Below are 17,635 nucleotides of genomic sequence, written 5' to 3' on the forward strand. Positions count from 1 at the left end.
TTTTTACACAAACAGTGTCTTAATGTTTAAACAGGCATTTTTCATTGGCTAAGAATTGATGCCAAATGTTTGCCCATCCCTAGCTGTTACCATTCACTCTTTGTCACTAATAGGATATAAGCGTCTCACACCACATCCTGTCTTAGTTTGTGTAGCATTGCTTGGCTCCATGACGCAACTCCCACAGTGTCTAACAACAAGGAAGGAATTGCCTAGTTCACTAGACAACAATAAATGGTACAAGTGTGGAGTCACCCTCCTGGCTCCCCAGCCCCATTAACTTGAGCCCCCAGGGGCAATTGGACCAAACTTACCTTCCTTCCCCTCTCTCAGGAAAGACCCCTTGCTGGAAATGAAAAGGGATGCACTGCGCAGAAGTTAGAGGAAGAATACCTGAGGGATCCAGTGTGACTCTCCCATGATGCTTTGCAGGGCTCAGCCCATGTCGTCACTTTGATTTGTTTCTAGCATGAGGAAAGACTTCGCTTCTCATTAGCTGAACTGACATGAATGAAAAGCTGAATAATTGAGATAGTTTAATTAGCTGAGCCAGCAATCTTGCCCCTCCCACCCAGACCCCTTAAATGACCATCTCCCACCACCTGTGAACCTCCTCACTCTCCATCACACTCCAGTAAGCTCTAGTTCACTCTTCCTGCAAACTTCCAGTATGCCCCAGTTCCCTTCCTCCATAAAACCTTCCACTAGAACCCAACTGCCTCTTCCTCCTTTCAATTGGCCCTTGCTACAATCTTCCTTGTGTCCCTCCAATACACCTCTGCCCAATCCCTCCTCAGGACTTTCCAGACCCCTCCTCTTTCCCCATGACCCTTCAAATGGACCTGGACTCTCACCCACTTGTACCTCTGGTGTGTGTGTGGGGGGGGGGGGAGGGGGGCTGCATGTGTGCACACGTGTGTGTGTGTGAGAGAGAGATGGGTGATTCAGTGGGGGTTAACATAGAAATATCTAAGACCTTAAAAGCCCCGTTGCTGGGGCTGGGAGCTCTCTGGCAGAGGTACCCTGACAGCCCAGCTAGCCAAGAACCAAATAAGAGGAATGCCAAGGAGATCACCCAGTGAGGCAGAAGAAGAATGAAAATAGTGTTTTTAATATAATTTACAGCAAACTTACAGTATGTATTTCACATCACACATTTCTAAACGGCTCATCTCGAAAATAGAAGCTGCAAAAATACAGAACGCAGTACTCAAAATATACCGAGCATGTCATTTCTTTTTCTTTCTTCTCTCTCCCCCTCCCCCCGCACCCCCCAAATCAATCGTACAGTGAAATATTTCCTTTTCCAAACCAGGTGGGGATTTATTTCAGAAGTGCTGCTAAAAAGCCCTCAAAATCAGGAGTAGTCCAGACAGCACATTTCAATGGATTTTTAAAAGAATCCCTCCCCTCTGGCACAATAGCAATGGACTAACATGCAGCCCAAGGTGGGGGCAAGTCAGCTCATCAAGGTTCCAGGGCAGGAAGCTGCAGCTCACTTGTGATATGACCTCTTGGAAACGGATGTGGCATCAGCCTATGCCGAGACGTTCTTGCATGCAAAGGCAGGGTGGCATATACAGAGGGTTTTAAGTGGGCAGAGAGAAGTATGTGGAAGGCTTGCGTGTTCATAAGCACAGTAATCTCCATTCAGCCATCTTGTATGTGCAGCAGGGCGACCTCTGTGGAAGAGTTTCATAGGCACAGGCAAAGCAACCTAGGTGGGATCGTCTTGCATGTTCAACAGGATGACCTACACATGGAAGTGTCTCATGGGCATGGCTAGCACTTGTCTGACAGAATCATAGAAATGTAGGATGGAAGGAATCTCGAGAGGTCATCAAGTCCAGCTCCCTGTGCGGATGCAGGACCAAGTAAACCTAGACCATCCCTGATAGGCGTTTGTCCAACTTTTTCTTAAAAGTCTCCAATGATGGGAATTCCAAAACCTCCCTTAGCAGCCTATTCCAGAGCTTAACAACCCTGATAGTTAGAAAGCTTTTCCTAATATCTACCCTAAATCTTCCTTGGTGCAGATTAAGCCCATACATCCAGTGAACACGGAGTACAGTTGATCACCATCCTCTTAATAACAGCCCTTAACATATTTTAAAACTTATCAAATCGCCCCTCGGTCTTCTTTTCTCAAGACCAAACATGCCCAGTTTATTTAACCTTTCCTCAGAGGTCAGGTTTTCTAAACCGTTTATCATTTGTGTTGTTCTACTCTGGACTCTCTCCAATTTGTCAACATCTTCCCTAAAGCGTGGCACCAAGAACCAGACACAGTACTCCAGCTGAGGCCTCACCAGTGTCGAGTAGAGCAGGACAATTAGCTCCCTGGCTTACATATGACACTCCTGATAACACACCCCATAATGATTTTAGCCATTTTTAGCTAATAGAAGATCTCATGCACTTGGGGATATCACTCAAGGAAGGTCTCATACCCAAGAGCAGTGGCATCAAAGTTTTACCAGGGAAGACATGAACTTTCTAAGAATGGGAAAAAAATTAAAACAAGATTCTGTCAGGATTTGGAAGTTCTCTAGAAGGGCAAACATGATGCTGACTGGGGCAGGTGGCAGGTCTTCTGCACCTTAACACACTGGCACTTTGTGCCTTTAGTTTTACGGAGCAAAAGATAAGGAGGAGAGAATGGAGGCCGGGAATAAAAGTCTCTAAAGTTCCCATTTGCTTAAAAGCCTGCAATGTTTGCTACAGCCCTGGAGGGACTAGCTGCCTGAGTCGGATCAGGGAAGCTTGTTTCCCAACCTGCTCTGAGCTTAACGCTCCCACTCTACTCAGCTGGAACTACAACTGAAAGATCTCAGGGGATGAGGAGAGTAATGAGGTCACACTGGCCTGGCAAACTTTCCCCACCATTAACCCCCTGCATAAATAAAACAATGAAAGAGAAATCAGATCCCCAATAACATTGCTTTCCCATTGAATGCCTTTGATGCATTTCTAGCTTACACAGCCACAAACATTCCCAGGTCTGGAATGGTTTTTAAACCCATATAGCAGAGGAAGAAATATTGTTGTTGTGGGTTGCATCAAAAATCTAATGAACACCAAATTTCTGATACTTTATTTACATGGTAATCACGTATAATACAATGCAAAACAACACAGCATTCCATTTCAATGGTAGGCACTATGGGTTTAAAAAGGTCACAGTTCTTCTCCCCCAGCCAGTTGGGCATTGCACCAAAGAGAAACAAGAGATAGCATTTTCAAGCAAAAGTGATCTTGTCCCAGGGCCACTGGACTTCCCTGTTGAGCTCTGATCTAGGACAGATGCTTTCCAGGTGTGGATGATGGGAACTGCTTTCATGCACTAAGGAATAAGACACAATGGCTAGAACTTTTCAGCAAGTGGAAATGTCAGGGAGCCACCAGATGCCTTAGAGCGTTCAGGTCTGGCAGAAGGCGTCACGGACTGGGGGAGAAGGGTTGCATCTTTATTCGAGTTTGTGTTAGCAAGAGTCACGAGGACCCCAAAAGACAACACTGAGATGTGGGTTGACAACGGTAAATGCATCAATGTTTGGGTGAGACTACTCTGTAGGAAGGATAAGCATTTTGAAGGGCAAAAAAGTTTGGGCAGAGGAAAGATAACTCTTTGTTGTCCTGATGATTGACAACCTGGTTAGGTAGATGGCCTATGACATGTTAGGCCTTTCACGATGCTGACTTCTACGAGTCTATTGTGCCTGATAGTATAGCTGTACAAACAATGCAAACAAATTTCCACAAATACTTAACTTTTGGTACCAGTTTGCTTTGCCAGTGTTCATGACCCTTTTGTGGTTGCTCTCTGTGATTATTCTAATGAAGGGACTAACTGGCAGAAATGTTCTCAGAACCTGAGAAATTTAAGCAGCTATTCATGTACCTGAACAGTGAATTTTTAGAGTTAGATCCTCAGCTGGTATTAATTGTCCTAATTTCAATAGAGCTATGCTCATTTATACCAGCGAAGGATCTGACCCTGGCCTCCTAATCATGAATAGATGCACCAAAAACCTGATTCTAAAATTACATTCATCTGGTTTGGAAACAGAAACATCCTGCCTGACTTATATGGCCAATCAAAATTAACCAAGCCAGGCCAAGTATCAAATATTCTTAATAAGTGGTTCACAATCAATCTACAGGCAAAGGATTATATGCAGAAATTTTTGGCAAAATAAATTAGAGAAGTTTTAAAGCTATTCACTGACAATTCACAAAGGGGGGTTGGAAATGGAAATTCTGCTAATAAAGTATTTGCCCAGCTTTTCCTGTCGTGTTTCTTATTGCTTATTGACAGCGGTGGCATCCACTTCATGGAGAATCGCTCTAAAAATTGTTGCACTTGAAATTGTTGGAATATAACTGGTATTTTCCTTTTTTATGGGGACTCTTCACATCAGACTGTGACTGTCTGCTCCCGCCCACTTGCCAATTGGCAGCTTTTGTTCATAATTTTCTCTCTTTTCTTTAAACACAATGATAATATATATTTTTACTCATTCCAAGGAAAAGAACATGACTATTTTGCTCATAATTACTTGCCTCTGCCCCATTGAATTCGGGGAACAAGATCAGAGCCAAAGATTTTACTAGGCAACACGAGTTAAAAGAAAAATACCCAATATCTAAAAACCGTCTAGAGAGTATGTTCTAGTGAAGCAATTGAGTTAAGACTTGCATTTGCTGGAAAAGTCAGTGGAATAATGGAAAAATGTCATTTACAGATTATAAGGAATGACAGATTTAATGTGTAAAAGCAAGAAAAAACGGGTCATGTTTTTAGTGTAGCTGATGGGCCGAAACCAAATGAGATGTTCTGGTCTCTCAAGCCAATGTAAATGACAGTGTTAATGTCTTTGAATAGAGATTATTGTCTTGATAGGACTGAATTTTATTATTTGCATTTGGCATCATTAAGTGGGGGGAAAGGCACCACTTAGGCAAAGGAACTTTAACAGTCCTTTGCAAAATTACTGGTGTGAAATTCAGGCTGGTGAAAGAGCCCAGTGGACAGCCTGGAAAAGATGCCTAAAGGCTGAGGCTTTGAAATGGGGCTAAGACAGTTAGATGTCCAAATCCCATTGAAGGCCAGCTGAAGTTGGGTGCCTAATTCTCTTAGGGACCTTTAAAAACCCAGCCACAATGCCCTCTCATTGTCATTTCTTCCCTTCTAGAGTCGGTCTGATCCATCATAAGATCACACCAAGCTGGGCTTATACCAAGTAACAATCACTGGCCCTCTTCCCTTCAGTCTGCATGCTCATTTACAATAAGTGTATTTTGGCTATCTCTAAGCAAGGACATGCCGCAGGGGACTGAAACTGCCAAGTCACAGAAAACTGAGAGTGCCACAACCTTCCAGGATTGGAACCCCGCTCAATGGAATGGTGAGTCATGACAAGAGTAGGTAACATGGGAGCAAGTGAACTTTGCTTTAGACAAGGAGAAGAGCGCAGGGGCCTTTGCCAGTTCTCTCTTACTCTCTTAAAGGTCAAAGCAGCTCAGAATCATGACCTTTCTTGCTTATACTTAGGAGGTGCTTTTCCAGGGCCCCAGGCACAAAGAAATGGTGTGAACTTTGCACACATTAATCACAGCTAAAGAGCGAGAATGTGTGTGTGTGATTTAGAAGCCTTATATCTCTAAAGATGGCTCATGTGACATTAGGGAGGAATATATGTGGGTAGCTGGCTTTAAAGGCAGAGTGGGAATTTGTTTGGAAACCTCTCTGAACAAAGAACCAAAAAAAAAAAAAGATTCAGTCCTATGAGGTTTATGCCTAAGAACTTTTAACACCAATTTTTCCCACTCCCTTTGACAAAAACAAAACAAATAACGCATCTAGATCATCTGAATCACAGGGAAGCGCTGAGCCCAACATGTCCAGCTGTGAGAAATATTCTTGAACAGCAGCAGCAACTCTGGCTCCTGGTAAAGTTTCACAACTCGCAGTGTTGGTAGCCTTGAAGTTGCCTCTGGGTCTGTTGTGGAATGAGACTGCTGATTGCTAAATTGAGTCTGCTTTCCCTCCCAAGACACTGTGCACCCTGGGAGAAAGCACAGTTGGCTGATGCAGAGAGGTGTGGGTAAGATGCACAGCCCTTAGCATCCCTTTAGTTAACGAAAAATAACTGGGGATGACGTACTGCATTTTGAAGGGAGAATATAAAGATTATCTAAAGATTTTCTTAAAAGATTTTTTTTACATGCCCTAGCTATTTGGATATTCTTAAATCCCTCTTCAAATGTCTTCTCACCCCATCATTTCATTTTTAAGCATTGCTAGTTCAACTCACTGGGAGTGAATTCCTTCTCTCGCCCATAAGGCTCATATCCTGCTCAGACAGGATAACGGTAGGGTGAGAGCTGAGATTTGATGCCTCAAATGCATGGGCTCTCCAGAGAGTATTGAACAGGGGGAAGTGGGCAGGTTTGGCTTGGTAATTCAGGAGAACTTAAAATCCCCATCATGTCATCGTGCAACCAAAGCCCTGGGGAAGGTAGGCCAGGAATTTGAATGGAAAGATGTCTCCTCATCCCGAGAATGCTCTTTGCTCTGGTGAGAAGCAAATAGGTGGGGCAGGAACTTTGAGAGATGATTTCCACAAGTATAAAGGGATGGTCTCAAAATGCACCCTGTCGTTTAACGAGCCCAAAGTGCAAAGTACTAATGGCCTGATTCTGCTCTCACTTGTACCACTTTCACACTGGGATCCCCCCTACACCGATTTCATTGGAGCCACTCCTGGTTTACATCTGTGAGAGTGAGAAGAGAATCAGGCTCCAAATGGTATGCTGCATTTCCCAAAATATCTCCTGAGAAGGCTCTCACCAGCAAAGCACAGGGTTTGGGGGCACTGTTGAATCTGAGATAGACCTCAACAAAAAACCTGAATCCAAAGGCCCTGAACCTGGGGGAATGTAGGATCTGAGCTTCAGAACTTGGGGCTTGCCTCTGCTTTGTCCTCTCAGGAAGAGAATCTTTCCAATTCCATTTCCTGCATGGTTAAGTTATTCTTGAAAAAGGAAGTTAAGTACCCCCTAAAGCTATGTGGCACCCATTTTTGGGGTGTAGGAGGCTGAGTTGAGATTATTCACCCCGACTGTACAATTAAAAGTAGGGAAAATGCAAAACTGGCTTGGGACTTTGAAATCAGCAAAGCAAAGAAAAAGCTGGGGCACTCTGAGAATTTGGTTTCATGTTTTGTTTTACATGCACGGATACACCTCTTTCCCCTGTGACAGCACCAAAACTCTATGAATAAAGCCCTTGATGATACTGGGATCTGATGCTTCCTAAAAAAAGAGCTTTTCAAAAGCAATGTTATCAAAAGAAAGAAACAGAAAATCACGATTTCACAAGATACAAAATAATTAGGTACAAAAGTAATAAAACAACCCAGATCAGGCTGAGCTTCCCATACACAACCAAGAAATCAGATTAAGATTAAAAAAAAAAAAAGTAAAAATAAAAAAATCCCCCAAACAAACAAGTGAAGCGACAGTTCGTGCTTTGCAATCTTGTTTTCCGTAACACTGGTCAGATGGGCTTTTGATTGTACATTCAATTACTGACAAACCACAGCTCTAGGACGCCTTTCAGTTTGTTTTGTGTCATGCCCGCATATTATTCTCATTCACCCTGGATTTTTAGAGAAAAAAAAAATCCAAACGGCAAAAGGGTTTATAGATTTTCAAGAAATCAGGCATTGAGACATGTTGTTTGTGATGCGGGCGTAGTATAAAACTCTGAGCTAGCATCTGAAAAAGGCGGCATTCTATAAGCAATAAATTTTCAAAATAAGGAAAACTGTACAGAAAGATTTCAAAGGCTTATACTTGACAATTATACATATTTTATGAGACAGTTATGCAACCTGTCCCTTTGTTTAATTCACTGGCTTATGGATGCAGTATCTCTATTTTAGCAGACAGGATATAATAAACTGATCTAAATATTGTGGCTTAAAAGCATCATTTACCACCCAATAGATACAAATGACACTGCATAATGCTCCTTTTCCACCCTCCCACTCCTCTCTTTACCAAATGATTCTGTACAAGGCTCCAAGCCAAGAATAAAAACATAGATAGTTACAATATTGGTTGAGTATTTGGCACAGTGCAGTTTATTTGATATACTGGGTTCTTTGCCCTTACTGTTGCTGAACATTTAATGCAGTGCATAAATTACAAAACACGCCAGTAAAGTAAGTCAGCTGGAAGCAGTCTTATGCTGCCAGCTTTTAACTGTCTCGATTAGAGCAAGGTCTGCTAAAATGGTACTGAACACGAGTGGCAAGTTAACCTCACTGTTCCATGATGAGGATTTTGGTGTGTCCATTGCCAGCAATGACCAGGACTCTGGGAAGCTCACCCACACCCGGGATCCATGGGAGCTACGTCCTGTGACAGGTTATGCTTCTAAATGTTTGCAGGTTCACAACAACTTTAAAAGACAAACCAAAAACCCAAGGTTTTGAATTAACAATGCTAACCCTTAAAATGCTACTGACATTTACTCCATTGGAAACATGGCTGGTTTCAGTTATGCTTGGAGAAAATTCATTAAACACAGCCACTTTTTATTGCTTAGCAGTAGGAATGCCCTGGAAAAAGATTATATAGGAAACGTCCGATCCAATGTCCACTGAAGTCTATAGAAAGACCCCCCGCCCCTTGATTTCAAAGGGCATTGGACAAGACTCTAATTCAAAAGATAATGCCAGTTCTTCCCCAGGATCCATGGGGGCGTCTCCTATACGATTTGGGCGTGATTTTCAAAAGTGCTCAGTATTGCCCTAACTCTGGTCCAAGTGAGTAATGGCCAAGATTGGGTGCTTTTGAAAATTCTGCCCCTTTATGGGAGCCCTGAATGCAACTCTAAGGGCAACATTTGGCCCATAGTAAGTCAGATCCTGCACCGTATCCTCACATGAGTGGTCTCCTTGAAATTAATGGGACTAGAAATTGTCTGAGTAAGGGTTGCAGGACTGGGTTCAGTATTCTCTCTCTCTCTCTCTCACACACACACACACACACACACAAATTTTAAGGAACACTCCCACCTGACCTTCGACTGCAAAAAATATATATTTAAAAACTGGAGAGTACATAAACAAATGGTCTGTCCATCTATGTATTCACCAAGTCATATGTCATATGAAAAAATAATCTGTAAATTATTATATCATACTAGAATTCTCCAATTGATAATTATTTTCATAGAGACACGGAGCATTCACTCTCTCTTTTAATCTCTTTTTAATAATGCATGTCCTCATTGGTTTGACTGTGCATCAGAACGAAGGCATAAAGACTAAAAAAAAAAATGCACTGGATTAGCTGAATCCCTCACATGATTTTGTGGCGTACTGAAAAGAAACTGAAAAAAAAAATGCAATTGGTATAATAAATTCCCCCCCCCTAAACACTGTTGGTGATTTAAGGGTTAATATAGATTTGAAAGGAGTTTAAAAAAATCTTAAAAGGATTATACAGGCAAATGTTTGGAGTTTTTAAAAAAAAGACAGAACATTTGGCAAGTGTAAGCAAATGACTTGAACTTTACTGGGTTTTAAAGATCTGAGCACAGCCATTCACAGAGAACCGAAATCTGAGATCTGCTGGAAGGACAATGGAGCCTTTGACCATCAATGTGTGCTGGCTAGAGGGTATACGGCAGCATTCAAAGTATCTAACATGGAATCATGGCTGGTGACAGAGTGTAAGTAGTTTAATAACTCCAGCACTGTTCTCTCTTTGACATCATTGAGAGAGTGCATTGGATTTGAGCAGCACCCAGACTGGCTAACTCTTTAGCCCATATTGCAGAGGTGACAGGGCTGCACCGATCCCTAATGGCATGCAGTGTCACGAACGCTTATTCTGGAATTGCCGTTATTTGCTTGTTTCTTCTCACCAGGTGCCCAAGAATGTCCATCTGATGAGGTCTCCCACAAAACCCTGGGTTTGCAGCTCCCAATGCCCTGGCAGGTGATTCTATCCTGGAAGATTATCATCATCACAGGGGCTGGTACCCAGCCGGAGTGGTTTTGTGTTCTTTCCAGCACTCCAACAGGATTTCAAAAATGATCCCATTTAAAGATTTTGTTATTCTGAATCCTTGGCTCTGGCTTTTGAGAAAAGGACAAAAGTTTCCTGTTTTTTTAAATTTTATTTTCTCTCTCTCTCTCTTTTAATTAAAAAGGACCCATATATTATTAATATAGAGTTCATCCATCCTTAGTCACTATAAAACAGACTCCATGTTTTCACACCATTCGTGATCTTCAAGGTTATAGATAAATTTTGTCCTCTGTGACTGGTTTTGGGGCACAGAGTCCCGCCCCAGATTGTCTAGGGTGAGAGTGGAGGCAAAGAATTCACTAGTGCTGAGTCCGCCTTCGTGGTTCTTGATGTATCTTTTATAGTTTTTCCTCAAGCACTGCCAGGTGGTTGTGTATAAGATGAATGCGAAAGATTTCAGGGCTATAGCAATGCTAACATACAGGTATCTATAGACGACATTGTCATACAATACGCAGGCTCCTTGCTCGCCACAAAACGTGCTCCAGAACAGACATGTTGAGTCAATTCCAGCCCCAAAGATCAAGGGTGGTGGGATAAAACCTGTCAAAATAAAAGAGACATATCACGCTGTAGTGACCCTTGGGGTAAAGGGACAGGACTCAGCCATAGTGAGTGAAAAGGGGATTTTTTATGAAGGCTGATGGACACCAACAAATCTTGTGGTTCTCTCAGGATCTCTAATTCCTAGGCAAACTAAACACATCTGGTGGGGACTGTCACCCCACATGATCCCCTGAAGAACTGGCCTGGGTTCAAAGGTTATGGAGGTGATCGCTCACTATCCCACAAACATCACAACTCAGTTTTAAGTAGTTTGTCCTTACACTTCTGATTTGCTGTTTGAACACAGCCTATTAAGGCTGGTCACAGAGTTTCATAAAGAAGCAGAGAGGGGCCTAAGCTATGAAACTTGGCTCTAGATCCTGATCAAAACGTTCATTGTGTTCGCATCTAGGGTTTTGCTGAAGTCCATTACAAAGCCTGAAATTAGCCGTGGAGTTCAGATCCAGATCTGAACTTTCCTCAAGTTTTGGGGGCGTCAAGATCCAGGATCTGAGGAAGAGGGAGAATGATCTCTAATAAGTGCAGGGGAATGGACCTGAAAGAAAGTGATTCTGTCATTATCCCACAAAGTGAAATACCACAGCAGAACTCGCTCTTTGAATCACTGCAGTTAAGGGCAAATTTCTCAGCTGAACTCCGCTGCGAGTGGTTTATAACAGGGCCACGACCTTAAAGCAACGCCCGAAGTCTCATTAAACCCACACAGAAATACAATCTTTGATTTCCCCTTTCTGCTTGGATAACGCAGGGGTCTCCAGTCTTATTTCATCAAATACATAAATATCTTTCATTCTGACAAGATCCACAAGTGCTTTACAAACAGTGGGCACCAAAAGAGGAGATCTAAATCCCACCTTTGAGCACATAAATTGGCATTTGTGTGCACCTAAATACCGAGCCCTTAACAATCAAAAGAAAGTTCTGGATGCTCTATGTAGTAGGAATCATTTCACTCATCTCTAAGATATTTTTGGGGGTGGAAAACAACATTTATTTAAAACTAGTTAATAACATCACTACTAGGGTTTAGGACAGGAAGGGAAGAAGAATATCATCTCCAATAAAACCACAGAGCTAATTTTAGGTTGGCAGAACATAATTTCTCCTATTGGAATTTGGCCAATACCACCCCATTTCCAGATACTGAGATGACTGGAACTCTAGAAATACATATCTAGACAGAGAGACATATGGGCTGCACTATCTGGCAGAGAGATGATGAATTAAAGATCAAGTTTCATCATTAACCTTGGATTTCTTGGCTTAAATGAGACACTGCTCCTTAGCTTGACATGAATGCCATTTCTTTGCTGTATGACAATATATGGCAGGAATACAAATACATTGGTTGCCTTCTCCTTTGCCTCTGGGATGTGAAACCTCTTTACTTCACTCTGTTAATGACTAGAACTCTGCAGATTTTTGTCTGATCTTTCACATCGGCTAATAAATGCAGAAGTTATCAGGCTATGTCAGCTTTCAATACTTCCTTTAACCTGTTATTAACACCAGGGATATAAAACAGTAAATAAAAATAGATAACTGGCTAACATTCCCTTCAGATGTAAAGTGTGGTAATGCCCTGAGAAATGACACTGCACAGCTCGCTATTTGTTTTCTCAATGCTTTCCAGATGAAGCTGGGCCGGTTTCAAGTTACAAGGTGATTTTCGTTTTAAATAGGTGCGGGCAACCGCAAACTCAACCTGGGATCTGAAAATTTGGCTGGGGTGTCTCTAGAACCAAGCTAACAGATGGTGTTGATGATACGCAAGGCAGAATGGAATCCAATTTACATCCCAGTGCTGAACTCGCTCTAGAGTGCCATAAGAAGAGTAAAAACTAGATGTTGGCTTGAACAAAAGACTCTGATCTGAACACCCGTAAGCTCTTGGGATCTGTTTCATTGGTCCCAAGAGCCAAACCTGAGGTACATGGAAGCTGTGAATAAACCAAGGTCCTTAGGAAAAACAGCTGTGAAAGACTTTCAACCCTAGCAACCAGTTTGCGTTGATGACCTTTTCAGGGCTATCTCCACAAGGACAAGAGCTAGAGACTTCTAACAAGTGAGACTAGACTTGACGTTTAGAGTGCTTTGGAATTAAGGGAGGTCTATGGCTGCAGGCTTTGTGGCCTCCAAAGCCCGGCTCGATGGGCACGCCTGGCACTTTCAGTGTGTCACCCTGAGTGACGCTGGGAGGCTGGATTTAAAACTAAAATATCAGAAACTCCATTGGTAGCCAGATATTGCACTTGAGCTGCATGATTTGGGGACAAACTGCAAACACCATCTGGGAAGGGAAATGTCCAGGATCGTATTGTCATGCATAAATCTATTTGCCATTTCAGACGTGCATAGTTAAAGCTGACAGTGGCCAATGCAATCAGGATGGAATTACCAGACGTGTTTGACTTGTGCCATTTGCAAATGTTTTTTCACCTTTAGATAAGCTTGAGATGCAAAGTTCCAATCCAGATCTGAACTTCCCCTGCTACTGGGGTATTTAGATATGCACTTTTGATTCAGGTCCTTTCAATGACAGCATATGTGAAGAAGTGAGATGGTATTTGGAAAAGAATCTCAATATCAGAGCCTCTTATATAGTAGCTGCAGCTTTCAATACCATTGGGGCTCCACCGGAACTGTTTTAGTTTCTTTTCTAAGAAACCAAGCTAACACTTTTATACCAAGACATTAATATGCTGCTCTATCATACCAGAATTCCTATGGAATAAGATAATACATCCAGCAGGATATCAGGAGAATTCAGTCATGTTTCATGTTATTACAGTGAATATTAAAGAGATTCAATCATGCTTTACTTCTTATTACAAAGTGTTGCACAAATTGCTGCTATATATATTTTAGTTCAGAAGCTGCAGAGCTGTTTAAAGAAGCATCCTCTGTCTTACTAAAATCTATTAACTCAGATTGCACCTCCGGGTCTCGTACCTCAGATATTTAATACTCTCCTTTGGTTCAAGAAGAAGCTATTATTGGTCGCTTTTTAAGTCTAAGCTTAAAGGTGAACTGAAAAAGCTTTTAAAAATCAATCTAGCCTCAAACCTCAAATTATTAAGGGTGAGTTTTGGATACCTTCACTCACACTGAGTAGTACCTTATCCTTTGTGTAGTCCCATAGGTGATATCCTCCTGGATGTATTATCGTATTCCACAGGGATTCTGCTGTGATAGGGCAGCATGTGTTTTGCTACAAAAAAGGGTTACTGCAGTGTCAAGGGGACTAATGGAAGAGTAAGATGCAACTAATGTAGGAGTAAGGGTGGAGGGATAGCTCAGTGGTTTGAGCATTGGCCTGCTAAACGCAGTGTTGTGAGTTCAATTCTTGAGAGGGCCATTTAGGGAGCTCGGGCAAAAATCTGTCTGGGGATTGGTCCTGCTTTGAGCAGGGGGTTGGACTAGATGACCTCCTGAGGTCCCTTCCAACCCTGATATTCAATGATTCTATCTTATCCCAAAAAGAAGAACAGGAGTACTTGTGGCACCTTAGAGACTAACAAATTTATTAGAGCATAAGCTTTCGTGGACTACAGCCCACTTCTAACACGGCTGTTACTCTGAAACTTATCTTATCCCAAGTACTGGTAGCAGAACCTAGCCCTCACAGAATTATACATACAGACTTCTCAAACAACAACAATAATAAGCTACAATAATAGAAAATTAGTAACTACCATCGCAAATACATTTACATTTGGATTGCAAAATCAAAAACCATCTTCCCTTCCTTGCTTAACTGCCATGTTCTGCATTCAACCTGCAAGAGCTGAGAACAGGACAAGAACCTAAAGCAGTATGGACAGCAAAAGGAAACACCGTGTGTTAAGGGCCTGATCCAAAGTCCAAGCAAGTCAACCAGAAGACTCCCAGTGATTTCCGTGGGATTTGGATCAGCCACCAAAGGCTTGTGGTGTTTTCTTCTTTTCTGAGCAAAGCATTTAGCTTTCGATGAGGGAGTGGATTTCAGACCTTTGACCAGTGCTGAAAGATTCCCATTGATGTCAGTGGAAACTGGATTGGGCCTTTATGCTCATGCATTTTACTGGCTCCTGGAGAAAAACTTGGCACCAGAATTCTGATGCAAAATAAGGACCTTGCACTCAGAGACCATTCAGTGGGATACATGGGACTGTAGGGTTTTCCACCCCGCTCTGTGAAAGAAAACAGGCTGCCCTTGTGAAGGCCAATGAACTGCACAAGTAAATAATCACCTAGCAGAGAAGAAACGAGTAGCCAAATCCTGAAGGGCTTCATTGGAATAGTGGCACTTGTGTCTATACCACACTGTCATAGTATGGGGTAAAATCCTTCTACTACAACCACACAGTGGATGGATCAACACTGAAAAAAACTAACATGGAGCCAGATTCTGACTCTCATTGATTTGTACCCTGCTCAGTGAAATCACTGGGAGCACTCATAGAATAAGGGACTATTCAGCTCCTACTGGGCGAGAGTGAAATCTGTCCCACTGAATCAGCAGAAACCCACGAGTAGAATACCAACAGAACACATCAGTGAGATCAAACCCAGAGCAATGGATCAGACAGAATTTGGTCCGGAGTTCTGAAAAACAGGGGCTGTGCCTTTAAGCCCGCTCCCCTACAGTCATCCCGTTACAAGGGAAAAAACAATTACAGATAACGTTTTCTCTCTTATTCAGGCATGAAGAGACATACATTGAGCCAACCGTTTGACCAAATGTATTTTAATGGGAGATTAAGCCAGGAGATAGCATTAAGGTTCAGCCTGTTTTTTTTTCCTTTTGTTTTCCTCCCCCAGAGACCAGGAGGACTCAGCTGCCACCCAATGGAGTAACAAAGCTCCTATCCTCAAAGTGGTGTGAAATTGTTTATCCCTGTAAGTCAGAAGCACAATAAAGAAGTAATTTCACAAGCTGCTGACATGTTAATAATGACTGTGGAGAATTAACTAGTTGGGAGGGAGGGTTTCTCACTCAACCCCACGATTTCCAACATGAGCGTGACTGAAATGGCAGGAGAGGCATGTGCCAGGACCCTTGGAGGCCCTTCCATCCGCACTGCAGAGAAAGGGCTTGGATCTCCTGGGTTCAGACCCCACTGATAAATGACGGCATTGAACAGGCATTCAACATCCAAAGGGGGGGAATCAATGGACACTCACACCTTGATGCACATATAAACATTCCGTTCATTTTTAGGGCGCGGGGGAAGAAAGAAAAAATCACTGCACGTACCTAGCAAACGGAGCAGCAGGAAAAGCACCCCCAAAGCATAAGATTTAAGTTCAGGGCTCACTGTTCTGTACAGAGGAGAAAGGGAGAGAGAGAGAAATTGATTGTCATCATACTGCTTTAATTAACAAGCCCCATCGCTGTGCTTTGCTGTCAATCAGGACGCCACTGTCACCCCTTCAGAAAATCATTAACGGGCTTCTTTTCTTTTTCTTCCCCCTTGGTCCAACTGCCTGAAGCCTGAAAAATAATTGCAGCTGCAGCCACGTGATGGCTTCTGGAATTTAGCTGCGTTGTTAATAATGGGAACTAATCTTGTCATTGGAAAGGAAAAAAAGGCAAATCCCATCCCAGTAAATTATCATTTATAGAATCCCTGTATTCCCTTTCAGGCCTCAGATGCTTTGAATCAGCAGGATATAAACCAACAAAATCCTTTTTATTATAACTTAATTGTGTGTGAGATGGGGTGGGTGAAATGTGAGTGAAATAGCAGAGAGGACAAATGACCAACTTGTCATTCCCAGGTCTAGCTATTAAATCAGCCAGATCAGCAAAGGTTGATACACAGACCTGCCCATAGAGGGTGATGTTTGTGAAAGTGAGATTAGTTTATGATTAGTTTTAAATTGGGAAGATAATAGGCCAGGCTAATCATGGCCCTTCACTTTGAATGTAACCCACTCTATCTCGCTGGCATTAATCTTTGAAGACACCTTAAGAACAAGAATTAACTTCCTATTCACATAATTCATATGATGCTATAGGCCAGGGGTCGGCAACCTTTCAGAAGTGGTGTGCCAAGTCTTCATTTATTCACTCTAAGTTAAGGTTTCTCATGCCAGTCATACATTTTAACATTTTTAGAAGGTCTCTTTCTATAAGTCTATATTATATAACTAAACTATTGTTGTATGTAAAGTAAATAAGGTTTTTAAAACGTTTAAGAAGCTTCATTTAAAATTAAATTAAAATGCAGAGCCCCCCGGACTGGTGGCCAGGACCCAGGCTGTGTGAGTGCCACTGAAAATCAGCTCGCGTGCCGCCTTTGGCACGCGTGCCATAGGTTGCCTACCTCTGCTATAGGCTAAAGTCATGCCAGTGGTATAAACCCACTGAAGTCATTGGAATTTTACCAGGGATTACTTTGATTATGAACATGCATTCTCTTATTCAGCACTTCATGTTCCACAGTGCATAACGGTTCAGGGAAGCAGGGCAATGAACCCCTGATGAAAGGGGTCTGTGTTGAAAGGAAACTTAAAAGTGTCAGGTCCCTGCATCTATTAATCCCCTGTGTGGTCTCTGTTAGAGACACCTGTGCTTGAAATGGGTGCCCGCTGTTCATGTGCAATGGAGGGGAATAGTGTTTTGAAAGACATCCAGTCTTGATTTTAAAAGACTTCAAGTGATGAAAAATCCACCTCAACGCTTGCAAAGGCGTTCCAGTGGTTAATGGCCTGGCTCAAAGGAGGTCCTGTGAAAGGGAGGGAAAAAGTGAAGAATAGAGGATTACCAAACATAACCTCAGTCAGTTTTCTAACATAGGTTGTTGTGTTTTGTTTTTTTGGGGTTGTTTTAGAAGTGGCTAAAGTTTTTCAGTTGAAACTTTTAAAATAAAAAATAGATTTTTAATTTTTTGTTTGACATTTTTTCAGTTAAAAAATGAAAAGTTGTCAGTTTTTGATTTTTAATTGAAAAATTTGAAGAGGGAATTTTTTT

General features: G+C 42.2%; 1 protein-coding gene across 1 annotated transcript in view; it reads right to left on the reverse strand.

Annotated features, from left to right (window-relative positions):
- Positions 1-1,090: 1,090 nt before the first annotated feature.
- SLCO3A1 (solute carrier organic anion transporter family member 3A1) overlaps positions 1,091-17,635 on the reverse strand; it is a 215,388-nt gene continuing 198,843 nt past the window's right edge. Inside the window, exons 9-10 of the mRNA XM_054042741.1 lie at positions 15,917-15,981; positions 1,091-10,653 (exon numbers count right to left, since the gene is read on the reverse strand). Of these exons, the coding sequence (XP_053898716.1) occupies positions 10,274-10,653; positions 15,917-15,981 (445 nt within the window). The 3' untranslated portion in view covers positions 1,091-10,273. The remainder of the gene's footprint in view (positions 10,654-15,916; positions 15,982-17,635) is intronic.

Source organism: Malaclemys terrapin, chromosome 10 (assembly GCF_027887155.1).
Source record: "Malaclemys terrapin pileata isolate rMalTer1 chromosome 10, rMalTer1.hap1, whole genome shotgun sequence".
Taxonomy (NCBI): Eukaryota; Metazoa; Chordata; order Testudines; family Emydidae; genus Malaclemys; species Malaclemys terrapin.